Below are 22,629 nucleotides of genomic sequence, written 5' to 3'. Positions count from 1 at the left end.
CGTATTAATATTTACAGAACACTTAGGATGTGATAATGCTGTACTCTTACCCGAAGTAAAACATTTGAATGGTGCAAACGTTTTAAAGAGAAAAATGAAAGTATGAAGGACAATTTGGCCGAGGTGGCTTGGAGCCCACTGCAGGTGTTCCCTTGAACCTTCAGCAAGTGAAATACCTGATTCTTGAAAAATCAACAGATAACTTGTCACCTTGCAGAAGTGACACATCTGTCTGTTGGAAGTGGACACACAATCATTTACAAACACCATTTGTACAATACAAGAACTTAGCTGGGAGTTATTGCCACATCCCTGTATAGTCCTAACCACATTCCAAGCCATTTCCACATGCGTGGGCTGTTAAAGGGGTTTCTGGGAGGCCAGCATTTCAGACATAAGACAAGCAGTCCTATTTAGCGTTGGTTTACTGAGAAAACTTTCTACCTTGATGGTATTCAAGCATTAGTGAAACACTAGAATAAGTGCATTACTGTAGCAGGGAATTATATTGATAAATTAATATCAAAAGTCTTGGTTTGACCCAAACATCCCTCGTATTAATATTTTTCATCATTCACTGATAAAATTTCATTATGTCTGGCATTCAAGTTAAGTTTTATTTTTTTTTCTCAGTACCTAAAATTGTGCAGAAATTACCGTCCATTATAATCAACACATGCTACAGATATAGTGAACCGAAATTGAGCTATTAAAAACATCTAAGTATTCATTTAATGCTTAACAAAAAGGTTAATAAAGCTGTTATAATCTGGTCAACCATGGACACATCTTTTTTCCTAGAACCTGTCATGGAAATGAATGCCACCTTAAATATGGCTGTCAGTTTTCCAATATAAAAATGTTATCGAGATCAGAGAGTGATCTTGTGAGCGACGCTGGCGAGCACCTGCATTGGTCCTGATCAATATCTATGGCCTATGGACGCGGACGTAATGCGGTTGCCAGTGGTGACCGAAGGGGGGGGGGAAAGGATGAAGCAGATTATAAAATGTCTCTCACCATTCACCCCTCTGTCAGCCGGCCATGCTTTATGATTAAGAGCCAGACCTCTACCAGCTGGCACGAGCTGAAAAAGTGCCATGGTGAGTGTGCTGTGTCTTAAAGTCACAGTCCGGTGTTAATAAATGATATGCTGATTGTGTTACTGTTCTGTTTAGTTTTCCAGCATGTACGTATTAGTTTGTGTTTATGAACAGTCTTTGGAGAGGTAAGGTATGCTGATTTTCAGTGTGCATATATATATATATATATATATATAAATATATATGTTCATGCATGCTTGTATGTGTGTGTGTGTGTGTGTGTGTGTGTGTGTGTGTGTGTGTGTGTGTGTGTGTGTGTGTGTGTGTGAGCGCGCGCATCTAAAAGGCATGCTAAGAGCCAGCAGGTTTGCTGTAATCTTCCACTCCAGTGATCGTGGCCTTGCAGAAGAAACAGTCCTTATTATTCATCAAATGTTGATTGATGCAGGCTCTGAAATTGGAAAAAAAAGGAAGAAGGAGGGAGGGATGGAGAGAAAGAGAGAGAGAGGAAAAAAAAGAGAGAGAGAGAGAAGACAAGCAGGTTATCAGTGACAACTGGTCGTTATATTCAAGTGTGCTGAGTCATGCTCTGGCAGCGTTTTACAACGCACACCTTGCTGAGAATGTCAGGGTGTACTGTAGCTACTACCGTACAAATAGAATAAAATCTTGGATCAATTAAAGCAAGGCCACAACAGATTAATCCATTTTGACACTTTTGCTGCCTCTGCTACTTTATTAAATATGGGACATTAAAAAGTGACACTACTTTAAAGTTATGTGCCCCTAGAGAGAATATGGGAGGAAAATGATGGTTATTATAATGATGCTGTGATTTGGCTGTTCCTGCAACCTTATATTTGTGGCTATGAGATTCAATGTACTTATTCTTTTTAGTAAATATACATTGCAACTGTTGCTCAATGAATTTCATCTCAGACTGCCAAACACATTTAGTTGAAATATTAGACGCAAGGATGACTCACAGTCAAAGCCATTTAAATCGAAACCACAACCACCAAAGGAGACCAGCAGATATATGTACAGTAGATGAAAGCAATTTAGGAATTATCTGACACTTATTTTGTGGTGTGTTTACATTTAGTTGCTATTTTTATGGTCAGTTTGGAAAGCCATGAAGTTGGAAAAGCATCATTTCACTTTCATTTATTGATGACTGTAAATGAAGGCTTAAAAGTTTCTTGTACATGTACATGTTTGTAAATGTGCATATTTTACATCATGCTTCTCCAGAGCTTCTTCACCAAAATATAGCTTATTATACTGTAGCAACACCAAGCATGGGAACAACCAGCATGAATCATGTAAAGAATAAAAGCAAGAAAATTATCTAAACCTAATGGACGTGAGGCTCACACATAGGAATGAATATTTTACAATGTGACGGAACTCACATTTTTGATAAGTTATGGAGATTTCTATGAAGCTGCTCCCACACTATCTATACAAATAAATACCCTAATTAACTTAAATCTTATTGTTAATTAGTAATCTAACTTAGTGTAAGAATCTATCCAAATGAAGGAAACCTTACTTCTGTAAATCGCTCTGGATAAGAGTGTCTGCCAAGTGCCTAAATGTAAATGTGAATATTGACTTAATCCACATCTTTTGTCTTCTGTCACTTCTTATCGTGACATGCTCATCATTATGGCCACACAGCTGTTTAGTCCCAATTTTAAAAGTTCTCATAACATTGTATGTGGAAATTCACTATTAAATTTTATTATTTTACTATTAAAAATAGCTGTCCATTTTGTTATGATGCAACTTTACCAAGCCTTTTAGTGATCTCTAATCATGAGATGCATTTTTCGTCATATCGTGCATTTTTCTTCAGTCTCCTTAGCTTTTTTTTTTTTTTTTTTGTGGTTGTTTCTTGAAGCAGTCCAATGATTAGACCCTTTCAAAACATATTAACCTTTTTCCCCATGGCAAAGGGATACATCTTCTGACATGCATATTTAACAAATGAGTTACTCACAGCTCTGTTACGGTTAAAAAATTGTTGGCAGCCAAAAATAATAATCACTGCAGAACTGTTATTATCCAACTGAAGGCTCTAAAGCATTTGCTCATTTAAACCCAAACAGCACTGTTTTATTCCCAAGCAGTGTATTTTTAGGGTCATGAGCTATAACAATAATGAAGACACTGTCATCTAGACCATATTATACCTATTTATACATATTACTGTATATACAATATTATACCTAGATTCTACATCTGGACCATTTAGCATATAATTCCTGGCTGAAGTAGTGCTTAGGGCTCCGGACGCAGGTAATGACAATGAACATACACTGATCAGCCATACAATAGCATTAGAATGCAAATAATTCTGCCCAATTTTGTGGAAAAGCTTTGGCTCCTCAGGGCGTGGCTCCACCAGGCCTTTTTGAGTGTGATGTGATGTCTGGATCTGGGACACTAGTGACGGATACTTTGGGTGCTGTGAGTTGGGTGGAGGGGCATCCATGGATTGGACTCAAGGTTTGTCTAGCACATTCCATGGATGCTCAGGCTGATTGAGATCTGTGAAAACTGGAGTCTAGATCAACACTCTCTTTGCCGGCCAAGCTTTATAGAGACTAGGCTGTGACGCACTGTGTTCTGATACCTTTACTCAGACAGCATAAACATTTTTCAGTAGTTTTTGCTACAATGGCTTTTCTGTAGAATCAAATCAGATGGGCTGGCCTTTGGAGTCAAAAATTAACCTTGAGTGCCCTTGATCCTTTCACCTTAGCATGCCATTTACTGGTATAGAATTGATCATTGTTATTCAATTTACCTGGTAGTGGTGGTGGTGGTGTTAATGCTGTGGCTAATCGGTGTATCTTAATATACACTATTCTACCATGTTACTTATAATGAAGGAGTACCTACTGTATGAAACCTAAATTTCACTTAATGTCAACTACGGAAAAATATGCTAAAAATTTTGGATTTTTTTCTCTTATACTTCTTATTAATTTTCATACTTTTTTTAAAAAGCTGACCACAACAAGATTTATAGGAAATGACAAAAAATATGAAAAAATCATAAAAAAGTATATTATATGCCTTAACAAGACTGAAATATTGAGCTGAAGTGCACATTGACTACCAGACTGTATAAATCCAGCTGCCAAACCCTGCCAGGCTCTTAAATAGTGAGCAACTGCAAAGGAGGCATTTGGCTACTTAGTGTTAATTATGTTAATCTCTTAAATGGATTCGGATAAACCTAGATCAATCAGAGCCAGCAACTGGCTTATGTAAGTAAGTAAGTAAGTAAGTAAGTAAATAAATAAATAAATAAATACATGAATGAATAAACAAAAAAACTAATGTCAGAAGTGATTGATAACTCACTTGCAGGATTTATGAGAGCAGGGCTTGAAGACGGCAGATATGGAGTGTGCATAGCAGATGGGACACAGGTCGTCTTCACTGGTGGGCTGCGAAGAGGGGGGAAAGAGACGAAAATCAGATGTGCAAGGTGTACTTGAATTAAAAATGCTAATATTGCCATAGATAAATGCTAGCCTGGGCCACTTAAAATTATGCAAATCATAGATCATTATAACGGTTCTCATCTAGGTTTAATTTACTGTTCACCGCATATTAGCATTCCTGGCAAAAGTATTACTTACGACTCATAATGCAGATAAAGGCTAAACATATTCAAACAGTCTGCACCATTGTTTTAAGAGCACACAGGTGACCATTAGCATAGGCATTAACTACGACCTGGATGGATCATCACTCTCTACCATTAACGTTGTTCCAGATTATAGTCCTGTGCTTTTAATCGATCCTCAGCATTAACACTGCTGCCTCTCCATATCATTATGTATAGATTAACTATAGCAGCTGAGAAGAATAAAACATTCCAGGTCATGCTATCAGAGGGGCAATGAGATTGGGGTGGAAAAAAGAATAAAAGAAAAAAGAACAGCCCAAATGCAAAAAAAAAATTATATCTCTTGCATCACAAAAATTACAATGATAATTTGTTTTAGAAAATAATCAAACGACATATCATATCAGATCACAGTTTACTTGTGTTATATACATTTGCAAAATTACATTTTCTATTATTATATATTTTTGAAGTTAATAAGATAAGATATATATACAACAGTTTGTACTGACCAAGTAATCCGATTGGTTGAAAGACATTCCATGAGTGCTGGTATAGAGTAAAATAGCACTGGGGTGTTTAATTATATGTACAAATCTGCTTCACATGTGTTCTAATAATCCTAAACCCTTGAACAAGGGCACTACTTGGTGTACAGAACAAAAGCTTATACATTCTACATAGTGAACTAGTTTTCTATTTTACTCTATTTGGGATTTTTCCCTGGAAATATTAGTTAGCTGAGGCTTTCTAAAGTGAAATATGTACAGTATAGACAAATACAGGAAGAAAAAAAAACAGGACTATCCAACACCTATATGCTTAATTTTCCTTACATTTTGGCTACATAGCAATTGTAATAATTTCAATAATTTAAATTTAAAACGATTTTCAGTAATTGCTGACAGTAATTACATAACTGTCTGTTGCGAGCTCTGCCTGTCGCGGTTAGTTAGCTTCAGCAAGCATGGAAAGATACGTGTTGGGAGAGCTAAATAACAAGCAGATTATAATCTTTTCATGATAAGTGGTGTAGATTGGTTGTATAAAAGCAATATCTCACTTAAGGTGTTGCTGTTGTACTGAACATTAGCATGGCACGCTCATCCCAATGGCTGCATCACAGCCATGCTCATTTTCGGTACAATAGCACCCCCTTTTATGTGATATTGTTTAAATACCCTATGCTTGAGATGGTAAAGAATGTCCTTCTCCTTTAAGACTTTTCCATAGAAAACCTACAGTATACAGTATTACACCTTTACTTCTGCAAAGAACAGCCACCTTCCAAAGAAGATTGCCTCACAGAAAACATCAATATATCAACAATTACACACTTTAAAAAAAAATCTATTTGCCTAGAGAACTCACCATACAAGCTCCTGCATAAGACCCAATAACCAATTAGGACAAGTGCACTATCATAAACCTTTGAAGCTGGCACTAGTGTACAGACTAAAAAAAAAAACTGATCACCATCAGTATTGAGAATTTATCGGTGCTGTGGTATGAGATAAAACCAGCATCCCACTGCTTAAAAATGCCACTTACAGCTTATACAGCATTTGCTTTACAGAATAGGGTTTATTGACAATGACATAAAGAACCCACTGGATTTGTTATTGAAGCTATCAATAGCTGTTCTGTAATAAAAGGACAAAAGAAAGTACTTAAAAATCTCATCACAGTCAAAGATCTTCAGCACACCAACCCAACCAACAAGGCTCTATTTTCGTTTTTTGATGGATGGGTGAAATGAAATGTTTGAGAATATGAATAGTGAAATGGTGTAGAAAAGGACAGAGGGTCAGGACAGCTTATGTCGCCTCGAGCAGGTAAAGATCCTCTGATTCTCTAAGGAGATCTAAAGCCTACACTGCATCAAGGTGGAGTGGGATGCTCACAGCAGCTGGTGTGCTTTTCTTTTGAGTTCATTATATAACACTATACTCATGATATTGTAAAATAACTCATAAAATCTGTGCTGTTCAAGATATGGTTGTTAAGCAGACTTTTGCATAAATACTGTACTAAAGATGGAGTTCGTAATATAGTTCATGACTATAATAATGGCATGATTTCATAAGTACCCTAAAGACAGTGTGACCCATTTCCATTTTTCTGGCCCCGAAAAAAAATATTATCTATGTATTCATATGGTTAAAGGTATGTTGATTTTTGTTAAATATTACTAGTTTTCCTCCCTGGAAATAGCTAAAATAAAATGATATGTTGTGTTACAGTTGTCCAAAACTATGTAGCATAAACTAAAACTTTTACTAAATTATTTTTAAAATTCTGCTATGATCAAAAATTACATGCACATCATGAACATATGGTCTTTTTCTATTATTTCTTTGAACTGGTCTCTTAGTGGGGCAGAATGATTGTGTAACATACATCTTTAATAAAAGAAACACCCTGTAATTTGGAGCACAGATTATAAATAGACATGGTCAAGACAATCTGTTGAAGTTTAAACCTACTGTAGCTTCAGAATGGGGACAAAAGGTAACTTAAGTGACTTTGAACGTGGCATGGTTTGGGGTGCCAGACAGTCTGTTCTGTGTATTTTCAGGACTGCTGATATGCTGGGATTTTCAGACAACCATCTCTAGGATTTACATACAACTGTCTTAAAAAGAGAAAAATATCCAGCAAGCAGCAGTTCTCTGGGCGAAAATGACTTGCTGATGCTAGAGGTCAGTGGAGAATGGCCGGACTGGTTTGAGTTGATAGAAAGACAACAATAACTCAAATAACATCTTGTTACAACCAAGGTATGCCGTAGAGCATCGTTGAATCTTAAAGCAGTTGGGCTACAGTAGCAGAAGACCACATCGGGTGCCACTCCTGTCAGCTAAGAACCGAGGGTACAATTCACATGGGCCCATAAAAATTGGAAAATAGAAGAATGGAAAAATGTTGCCTGGTTTAATGAGTCTCGGTTTCTGCTGTGACATTCGGATTGTAGTGTCAGAATTTGGCGTCAACAACATGAAAGCACGGATCCACCCTGCATGCATTAACGGTTCAGACTGGTAGTGGTGGTGGTGGTGTAATGGCCCTTTTGGTAAATATTTGGAGAATCTTTTTTTTTGGCAAAATTGGTAGTTTTCTGACTTTTAAGCACGACTTAAATTTTACCCTGCTTTATCCATTCCACAACCATCTTTAGTGTTGTTTGGGGTCCTTGTCCAGTTGGAATACAAAGTTTTTTTTCCCCACTGTCTAGCTGATCATTTAAAGGTATGCTATAGAATTTTGAGTCATCCTTATTCATTATTATCATTTATCATGATCATTTTCACTGGCAGGAAACAGCCCTTAAGTATAATCCTACCACCAGTTGTTACACTTTTTTATCCCTCTCTTATACTGTGGGAGAGGCCAGGATTATGCAGATCCTGCACTGTATTTAGAAACAGAGAAGCATCAGTTGCTGATTATGTCAATGCGCTTATAGTTCGATGATAGTTATAGAATGATAATGTGTCAGCTTTGGCAGCACAAAAAAAAAACTGTATTATAGTGTGAGACAATGGAGTTTATATATAAATTGAAAATATTTCTAATATTCTAATCTACACATTTACCTCCTAATTCGAAATAGCTAGTTACTGTGTTCTTTTATGCCCAGTGGTATTTTCTTTAATCACAGTCTGAGAGAAGTAGAAGTCTTGTCAATAGTTTTATCACAACTTAAAATTCCCTACAGGAAGCAGTCTGCTCTAAAAATGATAGATTGCACATTTAGGAAATGCCAAGTGCTTTTGCTGGTCGTGTTGCTGCACTAAGTTTTGAACGTCATATTATTGAAAGCTTAAACGTTAAGAGTAGTAACGTAAATGATAGTCTGGCTGAGGTTAAGTGAGCTTCAACAACGATAAAAGTGAAAGAACAGGAAGGAAGAAGCATTTTAATCTGTCCTTTAGTCCTTGGCCCCTGCAAAAAGCTTTTAAAGGTGTGGTTTCATTTCAGGGTTGTGGCTAGTAGTTACGTTAATGAATATAGTCAGAAGGTAAGACATAACTAGCAAGTCGCAAAACTAATCTCATTCACTTTAAAGTGAATATAGAAAATCATCACCCCATATTTTATCCAGCTGTATTTACCAACTTCTAACAGCCAAGTAAAAGATACTAGAAGCCACTGCAATATTTGCCTACTTAAAACTGAAGAACTGATTTACATTTCATAGTGATTATTTGTGAACTGTAGATTGACTTTAGTCATTCTATAGATTTTAAATGGGGTTAAAGTCTGGACTCTGATTAGGATACACTTTCAACCAGTCCTTCAACCACTGTGGTCAGATTTACTGTGTGCTTTGTGTAATTGTCATGTTGGAAGGTAAACCCTCACGTTAACAAATTTCTGGAAGAAAGCAGTAGATTTACTTTAGGAATTTGATAATATCTTGACCCATCCAAATATCCTTCTATCCTGACAAGTGCTCCAGTCATTGCTGCAGAGAAATACCCCCATAACAGATTATAACCACCTTCATGCTTTACTGTAGGAATGATGTTATTTGGATGATAAACTCTATTTGATTTCCACCAGACATATTGTTTGGTTGTGGGCAATTAATACATTTTTTTTTTTGACTACCTACATTTTTGAAAGCTTAGTCGTGACTATAAAAAAAGCCACTTCTCATGAAAGGCCACATGCAGTCACAACTAAGTTTTTAAAAAATGCAGGTAGTCAGATGAGACAAAAATTATATTACATTGCTGAATTTGATACAAGCCATATTTATGGATAATTTGTGATATTGTTGGCACATGCACACAATAACCACTGTCAAAAAATACTGCAACTGCTTCAGAGTTGCTGTAGGCCTCTTGGTAGCCTCTCTGACCAGTTTCCTTTTTTACCCAGTTCATCCAGGAGCGACATCCTAATACAGGGAGAGTCTGTGTTGTACCAAATACCTTTCACTTCATAATAAAGCAGTGATAAAGCCTTTGCATTTTTTGTATCCATCTCCTGATTTGTGTCTGGTCCACAACTTCCCTGAGATCTTTTGATGGTGCCTTGCTACCCACAGCTGATTGTTTGCTTTAGTCGCACTGGCAAAAGCTTTTATACATCAAAATGACCACAGCTGATCACAATTGAAAGTCAAATGGCTTTTTTGCGTCATTGAAAAAGCTTGATTAGCTTAGGAGTAATTTTTAGGAGGGGGCTGATCATTTTCAATGAGAGATTCAGATTTTTTTTGTTTTGTTTTTTTCTGACTTTTTTTTATCTCACATTTTGCTGTTTAAAGGTTACACTAAGTAAATACAGCTGGATAAAACAAAAACTGTTTCTGTCTTTATTTCCAGCTGCATAGCAATAAAATGTGATTTTTTTTTAAAGGTGGTAATTATTTTCTATACCCATTGTAATATAATTTTACAATATCTTTAAAAAGATATTCAAATCTGTGTGGCAATAAATCAGCAAACAGGTGATGATCTGTAAATCTGGTCCTGTGCTGATCATGTACCACTCCTAACCTACATTAAATAAACTTACTTTCCCAAAAAGAGTGCTGAAATTGATTTTACAGAATATAAACTACAAAAGGTGTAATCCTCTTAATTCCTAGGCTTGTTAGTTTTTTTCATCTTGTTTGTAAAATGCATTGACAGATTTGTTCTACATAAAACGAAAGAGAAATTCAATTTAGCATTGTGTATTGTCTCCCCCAGCACGCCCCGCTGAGTTAATAAAAAAGAAAAAAAAAAAAGAAAAGCAAAGACGAATATACAATGGTTAATGAGGACTTTGCACTTCAATACTGAGAAAATTGCTTCTTTGGAAGTGTATTCATCTCAGGTTGCACTATTGCCAAAGTCAGCAAGGTGATCAATTGCGTGCTAACTTTTCTTTTTTATACTCTGAACTGACTAGAGCTATTTGTGCTCGTATCAACTCTATGTGTCCTTCTCGTCTCAAAGTCAAATGGCTTCCACAGGGACTGATAGAGTTTCTATTTGGTGGTTGGCTCAGGGTGGAGGGAAATACAAGTCCATTCTAAATCTCCTTCACATTCTTTCTCTCTTCGCTTGCTTTCTCCAAGTGTGCAGAGGGGGATCTTGTGTCAAGGTTATAGAAGAAAGGTACATTTAAAATGCATTTTAGTCGCGGCAACCTTGACCAAGCTCACATTCACAATTTATATTTGTAAAATAACTTTATACACTGTGTCATTTAGAAATAAGTAAGAAAAGAAAAAAGTCTAATTTTACTGTCACATACAGTACCAATAAGGACGCACTGATATAGATGCTGTCCTAGTATGGTGCTTATTTTGTTTTAAAAATGCTCCAATTCCAGCATCCAAGACCGCATGACACTATGTGACATAAACAGACTGCAAACCACTTTGCAGACATTTCTACAATTGAAGTAACCTAATATAATTAAAAACTTTGTTCAAATGGATTTTTTAAGAGAGAAAAAAGTGTGCTCTATAGAAAGCAATATCAGTAAGAAAAGTGATCAGAGATCTCTTTGTGCCATGAATTGCATCCACACAAACAATAATGCATGAATATGCATCTCAATCCAGATTTAGTCTACCTTTGCACCTGCAATATTGTTTGCTAAGGCTTTTCACAAAATTCTGGAGCATGCCTTTGGGGATTTGCCCTCTTGTTTGTTTCGTCTTTGCACAATGCTCATGTGCACATAAAATGAGGACTAACTTGCACTTTGGGACATGGACAACAACAACGCTGCTGACACATATTTCATAAACCAAGTTTTAATCATACTGCTGCTGTCAATCAAACACACCATATTTTATACTTCTATACTTTTTACTTTTCTATTTTTATGTCATAGTTTAAACTTAATTTTTTTTTTACATTCTGTTTATTCGTATTTTAATATTTCCATTTTCATTCTATTTTATTTGATAACTTTTCAATTTTATTTTGTAACTTATTTAGTTTTTTAAATGTTACAAAATGTTACTTTTTTGTAATTTTTTATTTTATTTAAAAATATATCTTAAATTGTAGTCAAATCTTTCTATTTTAGGTCACAGATAATCGTTTAAAAATTTCACTGCATACCATACTGTGTATGATTGTGTATTGTGACAAATAAAATTTTAATTTCAATTTTGGATTTGTGTCTTTTAAGCCTCAAGAGGAATAGTGCAGTCGGGCACTAATGTTGGACGAGGAGACTTGACGCATCCTTGTTGTTCCAGTTCAACCAAGTGGTGTGGTTGAGGTCAGAACCAAGTGTGGAGTTGAGGTCAGAGCTTTATGCAGGCCACCCATTCAGTGTACTCAGTATGGAAAAATTGCACTGTGACTTCTGGTTGACCTCGTGACACACACCCTGAAAGCTGTTCTGCTCTAACGAAGTGGCCATTGAAAAGATCAATCTCAGCAGCTCAGTCTCTGCAGTGCGGTCGTGAATTCCCATCAAGCAAAGCCTAATATAAATATAAGACACCATCTGCCAAACTGATTGATAGTAAATGATGAGACAGAGTAAAGAAAATGCATTTGTCATGCAGATTCGCTTGATTAATATGGTGACTCAGAGAAAATGATGAAAGTGAATGTGTGCTATACAGATATTGAAGTGTACAAAGTAGAGTTTAGAAGGCAACCAAGAAATCAAAGGACTTGGCAGCCAAAAATAAACCCAATGACAGCATCAAGGATAATGTCCCAATTCGTTGACATCGAAGTCCCAAAGTTGTTATTTATTAAATGCTGTTTTTTTGTTTGTTTGTTTGTTTTTGTGTGTGTGTGTGTGTGTGTGGTCCTTCTCTTCAGTGATGCATCAGACTCATTTTAAATAGCTGAAATGCTAAACCATAAATTTTTGGCCAATAATTTCATTACTGAAAAAAAAAAAAAAAAAACAGTTGTTCAATAAAAAACTGAACAAAACCTATTTCTCAGTATAACTTCTCAGTATTCCTCTCTTAGCCTCACCCTAATCATAGGAAAATCCCCTTAAATCCTGCTCAAGGTAAAGCCTATCCCAGGTGCAAATATACCCCAGAAGGGACGTCAGCTCATCACAAAATTATTATTTAAGACAAGTTATAAATTTACATTTTATAGTATAACTTCATATATATGAAGCAGGAAGAAATAAAATGCTGGCAAAGCTCCCCCTTAAGGCATGCCCCCTGGGGTTGCTGGTGGTCCAGGGCGACCAATCTTCAGTGGGTTCCTCAGAGGCTAAGACAGAGATATGGAGCACAGAGGTCGGTTGGGGGCTTGGCTTGGGGGCTGTGACAAGGTTTGGCATGGAGAAAGGGGCCTGAACTGGATTAGGAAAATGGAACTGCAAAGGGACTTGGCATAGGCTCATGGCTTGAACTTAACGGATTGGGTATGGACAGAAAGGGCAACTTTGTGAGTTTTTGCCACTAGTTGGGGTGTGACTAGGCTAGAGATCGGGTTTGGGGCCCTCACCTAGCTACAAAAAGGGATGGGACTGAAGAGGCTGCCTCATGGGCTTTTGGCCTTTGGTTTTCATCACATCTACAAGGAAAGTGTGTTCCACACAACAGAACCTCCTAATTTTTTGTTTATAGTCATTTGCTTTTTCAAATGTATTTGAATACTTTAAACAACTTTTTTATTAGACACAAATTGTTGATCAATGGTCATCCTAGAGCATGTTTTCCAAAGTTTTGATTTAGTTACACATATAATGTACCAGATAACATCACTTTCATTTTAATTAATTTGATTTCGTATTAATATCAATTTAACGACAATTTCATTTATTTTTGCCACACTTCCTTGGAGCGATAACATTCGAGAAGAAAATGTTTAAGCGTTTTAACTTTGCATCCAATTTCAAAATTTTAAAGACTATTGTTTGTCCATGGATTTGTTCATCAATTAATGTAAAAAATTTCTTTTTGAGTCATTTATCCAGTCAATGTTTAAGTCTCAGTATTTATGTGTAAAATCTGAAAATATAAGTTTATAGTCTGGTACTACGGTTCTGAGGCGGCCTTTTTTTGTTTCCAATTTCAGCTTGCTTATCAGAAACTATTTCACAATTATGATTTATACATATTTTTTTTGTGCAGCTGCTTTGCGACAATGATCACTGTTAAAAAAAAGGCTATATAAATAAAACTGAATTGAACTGAATTAAAATTAATTTAATTGAAGAGAAGTTTTTCCCAGAGGAAGAAATATTTTAGGGTGCTACTTGGAATATTTTATCTCTCTAAAAAAAAAAAACGTCACACATGACTTCCATGCTATGGTACCACAGCTGTTCCATCAAGCATGACATTTCGTTAACGACACTGATGACAGCCGAGTCATGGGATGGATCACTGTCAATAATAAGACAAGGAAGGAGGTGGAATTCCTTGAAGAATAGGGCATCAACAACAACCTGTCATTCAATATGTGGAAAAGCTGCAAAACTGATTATCTAGAGACTTGTTAGGGGACACACTGACCCTTTGCCTGCAACTACGCTGCAATGTATGAACTACGGTGCAAACAATAAGCACTACTGTTACTGAGAATATAAAGATCATTAACTCTCACCGCTTTTGATAAGGCACTTTCTGGAGCTGAACAAAATCAGGTTAAGCACGGAGAACCACTAGAGTGTCACCTCTATCATAATTCAGGAGTCATAATGATTTGGCTTAAAGTATTTTTTTTTATACATTATCTTACGTAAGATTCATAAACATAATGAATCTTCTGAAATGCAATATACTGATTAAAACAATTCAAGTTTACAATTAAACTCTTACTTCCTTCTTTTTAATTTTTTTTTGTCATTTCCACAGCCATCCAGCCATATTTTTTTTTCATGTTATTTCAATTTCTTTTTTTTTCTTATCCATCCATCAATCCAGCCACCCAGTTTGTTTGTTTCTTTCTGTCTTTGTTTCCTTTACTACCCTTGCTTCCACTAATCTATCCTTTCTTTCTTTGACTTATCTACACATATACAATGACTTCTTTCCTTTGTTTTTATCCATTGTCTATTTTTCCCCATTTATCAATCAAACAATCAATTAATTTTTGTTCTTTTTTTTTTGTTTCATTAGGCTAATAAAAATAAAATGATATGAGACACTACAGCTTCCGGTTTCAGGTTCCTTCATAGCTTTTTTTTTCCATGAATGCCACTTTTCCTCTCCCTATCATCTTCCTTCCTTACCAATTTCTTAACTCCCTTCCTTGCTTAATTGTTTTTCCCCTTAGTTTTCATTGTTTACTTAGTGTCCTCCCTTTCCTCTATTCCTTGGCAATTCTTCCTTCATTTTACAGTTTCTTTTTTCGTGATTTTTGTCCTCTAATTTAGGCGACCATCACATGCTTCCTCCAAGGTGCAGGAAGCCAGTCACCACATTGTGTCAATCTGCTGCTCATTTACTGTAAGGGGAGGCATAATACATTTGAAGGGAAGCACTATCCATCAATTCCGTCTGCATGAGCTCACAGAAGTCACATGATGTGCTTACATTGCGACGATTGATACGAGATAGGGAAGGCCGATTTGCTTTCTTCCGGTCACAGATAGCTGTGGCATCATCAAGATCTGAACACCCAATTTTCGAATGCGTTTCTTTTGCACTCAGCTTTTCTCTATGAACACAGCACAAAGTCATTGTCCATCAGGTAAAAGAAACTACAACTAAAAATAACACTACGGTGACAGCAAGGCAAACGTGGAGGTACTTTAAGTTTGAAGTCAACGGATTAGTTTACAAGGGATCAGAAGTGAACCAGCAGATCCTGCAATGGAAGGCCGAGATAAGAGGGGGAAAGGTACAATTGAAAAGTGATTTGTTTTTCTTGTTAGAGAATGAAACAAAAGTCAGGGGGGCTCCCCAGAAAGATTAAATTGCAAATGCTGGTTGTAGGTTCGCAAATTTTAAAAGAAAGCAAGCTCAGTGGAAAAAACAGTGGAAAAAACAGCTTCACACCAAGTTCGCAATGAATATTTTTACAATTCATTATAGTTGTTTCCCCAAAATGCAAATGTAACGGAATCCCAGTGCTGTGTGTCATGTAAGTCTAAGGATCCTAAGGAATACGGATCTCCTGAAATCCTGTGGAGCATAAAGGACGGATCAATTCCACTTCCCTTACACATCTGAAAGCTGCTGCAGTTTTTCATTTAGTTCTTTTCTAAAATGCACTCCTGTTAAATTAGTCTTCACACCCAACTGCACAGAGGCACTTCCCTGCTAGTCTCCAATATATCTACTGAGGTTGGATTTGTATTTATTTATTTATAACTATGCATTTATTCTTCAGTCATTTTTGCGAACTGGGACAAAATGTTTTTAATTTTGAAAAAAAAAAACTTTATTATTCCTAAAAACTTATATCGATAAACAGTAAGGTGTAGGTTCTTAAACCCTGTTTTCAGTTGTAAACATGTAATACATGGTGTACTGATGGTAACGGTAAGCAGCATCATCATTAACTTTTACATCACACTGTGATGGTGTCACAGGCATTCCTCACTGAATGTAACAGTAGACAGCGTAGTCTATGGCGAAAACAGGTACGTCAAAGTGAGCTCAGGGCTACTGAAACCCTGGATCAGACTGCAGCAGAGTGTCTACAGCAACGTTGCACACGACAGAAACATTGGGGTAGCGTGAGGATCGGCAACAAGTTGACTGCACACTCTATTCTCATGTAATAGTAGCACGCAGGTGTCAGGAAACCTCATGTATGCAGTTTTTAAGACATCTTTGAAATATCTCTTATAACTTAAGAAATTTGTTCTATCCAACTATCCATATTTCATTTTTATTTGTTTTGTTCAACGATCTATCTTCATGCCTTTTATTCCTTTGTTCTTTTGTACAAATCTGCTATTTTTTATCAGTTCATCCTTTTATCTTTCTTTGTCACCCATTCATTGATCAATTATCTTTCTTTTATTTTCCTTTTCGTTTTTTTCTGGTCTATTTTTATTTTTCATAACCTTTTTTTCAACCTTCCATACATTTATGTATTCATCTTTCTTTCTTTTCATCTTTCTGTCCATTATTTCTTTCTTTAAAAATTTTTTTCCCGTCCACCCAACATTCTTTCTTTAGTTCATGCGTTTTTGCTTCTTTATAAACCGTTTACTGAGCCACCTTCACTTTCAGCTGCCACAGTCCAATTAGATTTGTCCAACAATTTTTTTTTCTTATTTTATTATTTTTCCCCCTGTTTTTTCCATGTCCATATTTATCAGCCCAAAGTGCTACCAAGTGTCCTTTCTAAACACAGTTTAATACATTTGCCTGTCCTGCTTCAATACTCCAGCTGTGATTTTCTATTGCAAAGCTGCATCAGCAGTCCTTAGCCGGGTTTCATTTTCCTGTGATTCTGGAAAGCACGGTATCTCCAGCTGAGGAATCACACTGCTGCTCGAGGGTTTCGCCCAGCAGGAAGAACATCAACTTTCAGATCTCCATAGAGCTCTGGTTCACATCAGATAAGTGACCTTTCCTGTGATGTGCCCTAGTTGACACAGACTGAGGGGTATTTCACAATGAGCTGGAGGTTTTGCACAGCCTAAGCACATCATGGAGCTGGAAATCAGCTCCCACAGAGCAGGAATCTTGAAGGCAGAATTAACATATGATGAATCCTTCAAACAAATCTCCATGCTTCTGCAAGCTACGACTGAAAATAACACACCATTTGTATCACATTTGATGATAACGTTTCAGAGAGAGATGCCATCCAAAACACTGAGGATCCAAGAAAATAGGATATGAAATATTTAAATGAAAATAAACTAGCAAAGCTCAAAAACAAATTATTTATACTGCATTCATCACTTTTGTGCCGTGATCTGTATGTTGCAAAACATATTTACAAACCGAAAAGAGAATAATAAAAAAAAGACAATAGTCAAGCTAACAACACAAGGACATTAACTCTCAAAGCAGAATGTTTATGTCCTTATTAAAAATCCTACATGTTTGGCTGCATCAGTCTAAGATATCATAGAAAACAGACTGTTGGAAGAAAATGAGCTATACTATTTGGACAAAAGTATATGAACATCTAAGCATCATGAACATATGTTGGTCTTCTATAAACTGCCCTTATATACACACAATTGTCTGGAATTTATTTGTCTGCTGTCACATTACAGTTTCCCCTAACTGGAGAGACTCAAAGTTTCCTAACCTTTTCCCTGGCAAACACATTTGAATTGAAATGGAATGCAGACAGCGCCCCACACCTTTTCACCTGACTTCAGTGCCTGATCTTACTACATCTCCTGGACAGGGTGCCAATCGCAGGGCACACACACATACACACACTCATTCACACACTATGGGCATTTTTGGAACACCAATCAACCTAACCTACATGTCTTTGAACTGTGGGAGAAAACCGGAGTACCTGGAGTCTGGTGGTGCACCTTATTGTAACATGAAAAATTATTTTGGCATAAAATATTCATAAAAGCACATGAGTGTTATTGTCAGGTATTCACATATTTTTGCAATTTTTTGTGCTTTTGTTTTGCTCTTGCGCTTTGTAAAGCACGACACCAGGCTGCGTATTCTACATAATTTATAGCCTTCTATTTTGATTAAATTCTTGTATTTCGTTTATCGGAAAATTCTATTTCATTTAAATTGTTCTCTAACTCATAAAGAAATCTTTCTTCTTTTTAGGTCATAGGCGGTCGTATAAGCATTTCGCGACATATCATACTGTATGGTTGTGTATGTGACAAAAGTTTGCTCTGGTTTGTGGTCTGTTAACTTAATTCGTCTCTACACTGTATTTACCAAAAAATGTGACATATAATCGTTTATAAAGCCCTACCTTAAACAAGCGGACTATACGACCCAAGTACAAGTGAGTGCTTTTCTTTAGATATGATTTCCAGGAGCACCTTAAAAGTGACTCTACACAGCATTTTTGTCAAGTCATTAAAATAAAGTCTCTGACCAAAAATTCTATTATATTTCGAGGCCAGTCAGAAGTATAGACATGTCAACATTGACTCTCTTTCATGTGAGCTGAAGCTTAACAGAGGGAGCATATATGTTGTGGGGAAGATAACTGCAGCTCTGCTTTGGGTGACAAAGTGCTTGGAACAAAAAAACAGTCAGGTAATTGGGCAAAGCTTCCCAGCAGAACATTAATTCAAAGCATTTCTTTTAAACGTCACTTCCCCAACCCAAACCATCAGACTGTTTTTGCTTCAACAATGCACTGATTAAACTGGATTTTGCTTAAAAAGAAAAAGCTAATGTAATGTAATTTAGATGCTGGGATAATCATCTATTGTTTATGAAGAGCAATTACTTTGAGGGTTGAGGTCTTATCTGTATTATAATAAAATTAACATGGAGCAAATTTATGAAAAGAGATAGGAAGATGCATTCATAATTGCTATTTTTTAAGTATTTTAACTCAACCAAACTCGACACAATGTAATCTGTCCTTTGATATGAGTTGTACTTTTTTTTTTTAATCCACTTTTAGGATGGTTTTACACTAGGCACGATACCGTGCCTGGGTACGATTGCTGCACATCCCTGCTGGCCAGCTTCCCTCCGGGTATTTATTCTCTCCGACACTGCTGGTGACAGTACGCACCTAGCCAGTTTGTAAGCCGGCAACACGAAAGACAAAAAGAGTACAAATAAGAGTCAACCTTGGCCCTATGTCTAATATTATTGAGATTTTGGAGCCTGCCTTCAAACTGTATCAGCTATGGATGTGCAGTTCAGCGGGAAAGATCGGTGTGCATGCTGTGCACACAGATATACTGGAGGAGACAGATTCTAAATGGCACTTTATTTCAGTGTTTATGTTCGCTTTGCCAAGACCACTTTTTAATTGGACGGTGTGTTTACAGTATGTATATCTGTACCCAGACACAGTAGGGAGTGTTCACTTGCATAAAATTTGACTGTGAATGGAGCTCCACATGCTCTTGGCTGACTTTCTTGGCTAAGTGGAGTCTGATTTGGTCTTCTGTGGGTATAGTCCATCCACCTCAATGCTTGACGTTTTGTGCATGCTGAGATGCTTTTTAGCTCAATGTGGTGCCAAGAAGTGATTTTACAGTATGAGTTACTATATCCTTCCTGGCAGCTCAAAACAATCTGGTGGTTTTTTTCTGACCCGTCTTATCAGTAATGTGGTTCTACCCAAGAGACTGTCACTCACTCAGTGCTTTTATTTTTCAAACCATTCTGTGTAAACTCTAGAAGCTAATATGTGTAAAACTTTTAGGAAATCAGCAGTTTCTGAAATACTCTTGTACCAGCCAGAGTAAGAGTGTGTGTAAATAAGACACAAATTCAAACACTATTTTTACAGTGATAAAAAAAATATGCCTCCAAAAGAGCTGTGTGTGGTGCTTTACAGAACATTTTGGGAATAGGTTGAATACACAGACGATTCTCAATAATGCTCATCAGCTCTACAGTACTGTGCAGAAAATTGCAAAAGGCAATATATGGCCTATAGATATTTCCTGTAAGATTTTTTTATTCATATATTTATTTTTATGTTTTGCTGGAATACTAATGTTTTATTTTTATTTCCTGCAATAACTTGCCATAATAATTACTAAAAATATAAAGTTATAAAAAAAAAAAACGGACATTATATATACAAGGATGAGTCAAAAATTATAGATTATTAAAAAAATGTTGTATTCCATCAATTTTTAAATAAATTAGAATAAAAAGGCAGTCATAATCCTTTCTAAATACTAATCTCCTTAATAACAAGGTCTGAAGTCACATTCCGAAGTGTGATATAGATCTGATTTTTAGCGCACAAATCTGATGTTTTTCAGATCAGATCTGAGTCACTATAAATGGTTATGACATGCAAACCAGATCTGAGAAAAAAATTAAAATTGAACAATGTGGCCTGTAACGTAAACGTAGCCTGTTAATGAGCAACAACACTAGTACGCGAACACTGCTTAACACACTAAAATGAAGCTTAACGGCATTGTGTAAAATGGCCCAAAAATATTTGGATAAAATCTAGGAATAAAAAAAATTCTTGTAAATATTCTCCTACCCCTCCTAACAAGCACACGTCATATTTCAGCATCTTCCATCTGGAAAAAAGTCAGAGATACAGAAGGTACAAACTGCTTCGGGAAAAGCTTCTTTCCTTCTGCCATCTGAGAACTCTACCCTCTTCAGATGAAAGGTGCCAGCCTATCTCAAGCTGTACTGCAGTTAAATTTTACAAAACACATCAATTCCACTGTTGTAATATTAAATGTTATATCTGAATATTTGAATGAGGAGAAACATATAAAAACTATAACACACTTCAAAGATAAATCTAAAATATATCAAGAAATGCTACAAACAGCTAGGATAAAATAAGAAAAAAAAAAGAAAACATAACACTTCTAACACACCAAGATAGAACATTTTTTCCATGGATTTTTTTTTTTTTCTCAGACTTTGAGATTTGTATTTCATAGTTTGCCTTTTGTGTGAAAGTCCATGTTTCTCGTTATGGCTATTTAATGTGTTTGAATTTTACTCATTTTTTTTAATTTTTTTTATAACGTTTAATTGTATGAGGCTGAATGGAGTGAACTGACGTCGCACGACAATTAAAAATCGAATCAAATGTGAAGCAGGAAGCTTTTTAGTTGTGCAACTGGAACAAGGTCGTCACGCAGCAGCGCAATAAGGTCATCGTGTTCGTCACAGCTGCGTCAGAGTAAAAGCAGAGCACATGTGTCAGTCAATCAATAGACTTTCTCGCAGCGTTACGGCTATAAATAAACCTTCACTGCCTTCGGATAATCACACACCCGCTATTCAGGGTGACGTCGGATTAAATTATTAAATCATTTGGTTGACAGGCAGACAGCTATAATCGTATAATAAAAATATATATTAAGAGAAAAAAAATTATAATAAGCATCTGTGGAAGGATCGGTTTATAAATTAGGGAACATGTTTGACAGGTTTACATTTACTTAGCCGTTTTTATTTGTTTGTTTTTTATCATAAGCAAACTCGATCCAAACCTTTATCTGCACTGATAGCAACAGGAAACAAAAAATAAGTACACGATCATGTTTTCAATGTTATTAAATATTGATTTATGATAAAAGATTCATCATTTTTATTTCATACTCCAGGATGCCTGTTCCACTTATATATACATACATTTTCTGCTTTTTCATGGTTTTTTTTTCCTTTTATTTACAGACAAAACACTTCCAAAGTAATATTTCAGGGGCAGATAAATGCAGAAATGCGATGAATGAGATAGACTGGAACAATTACTGGTAATCAGACACCACTTGAGTGCCTCGCTTCACTGTAAAGAGAGCTGTGTAGAACAGCCTGGGTGCCCAAGCACAACACAAACTTACACACACAAAGACTGCATGAGAGACGTGAGCACAAAAGACATACAGAGCGCCCGGTTGCCTGGGCATCAGAGGCCCGTTGTTCTTGGCAAAAACGTGTAAACAAATGTCAGGGAGGGTGGAAAAACACACAAGAGCATCCTCCATACATATACACACACACTTAATCACTGGCGCACACACCGTTAACAAGATGTCAAGCTATCAGGCGGGCACGGTTTCAAAAACGGTAATGATTTAATAAACACGTTTGCAGAGCGTCCATTAGCTTCAGTCTGTCTGCAGCGAGTGAGAATAATCCCAAAGTGTGTCTCGCTGTTACAACTCACCACATAGAATGCCAGCATATTTCACACACTTCTAACAGAAACTTGTTCTCATATGTGTTTTTTTTTAACAAATTGGCTTGCATAAGTATTTACAGTCACATACTATTTACCTAAAGTGAACTTTTCCACTTAGCGTTATATGCTTGGACCTGAAATGGCCTTAAGTAAAATTATGTCTGATGACGCGACACAAAATATTCCATAATATACAATTAAAACGGAGGATAAATCAATAGTT

The 22,629-nt window shown here is 36.3% G+C and overlaps 1 protein-coding gene across 2 annotated transcripts in view; it reads right to left on the bottom strand.

Moving 5' to 3' along the window:
* Positions 1–526: 526 nt before the first annotated feature.
* The window catches only part of LOC128511281 (E3 ubiquitin-protein ligase RNF123), a 151,891-nt gene continuing 129,788 nt past the window's right edge, over positions 527–22,629 (bottom strand). For both annotated transcript variants that reach the window (XM_053484058.1, XM_053484057.1), the window contains 2 exons: positions 4,422–4,507; positions 527–1,494 (listed from right to left, as the gene is read on the bottom strand). In XM_053484058.1, coding sequence (XP_053340033.1) covers positions 1,395–1,494; positions 4,422–4,507 — 186 coding nt within the window. In that variant the 3' untranslated portion in view covers positions 527–1,394. The remainder of the gene's footprint in view (positions 1,495–4,421; positions 4,508–22,629) is intronic.

This window comes from Clarias gariepinus, chromosome 23 (assembly GCF_024256425.1).
Source record: "Clarias gariepinus isolate MV-2021 ecotype Netherlands chromosome 23, CGAR_prim_01v2, whole genome shotgun sequence".
In the NCBI taxonomy this organism is placed as follows: Eukaryota; Metazoa; Chordata; class Actinopteri; order Siluriformes; family Clariidae; genus Clarias; species Clarias gariepinus.
The sequence above is the reverse complement of the archived record's forward strand: the minus strand, read 5'-3'. Positions and strand labels throughout refer to the sequence as shown.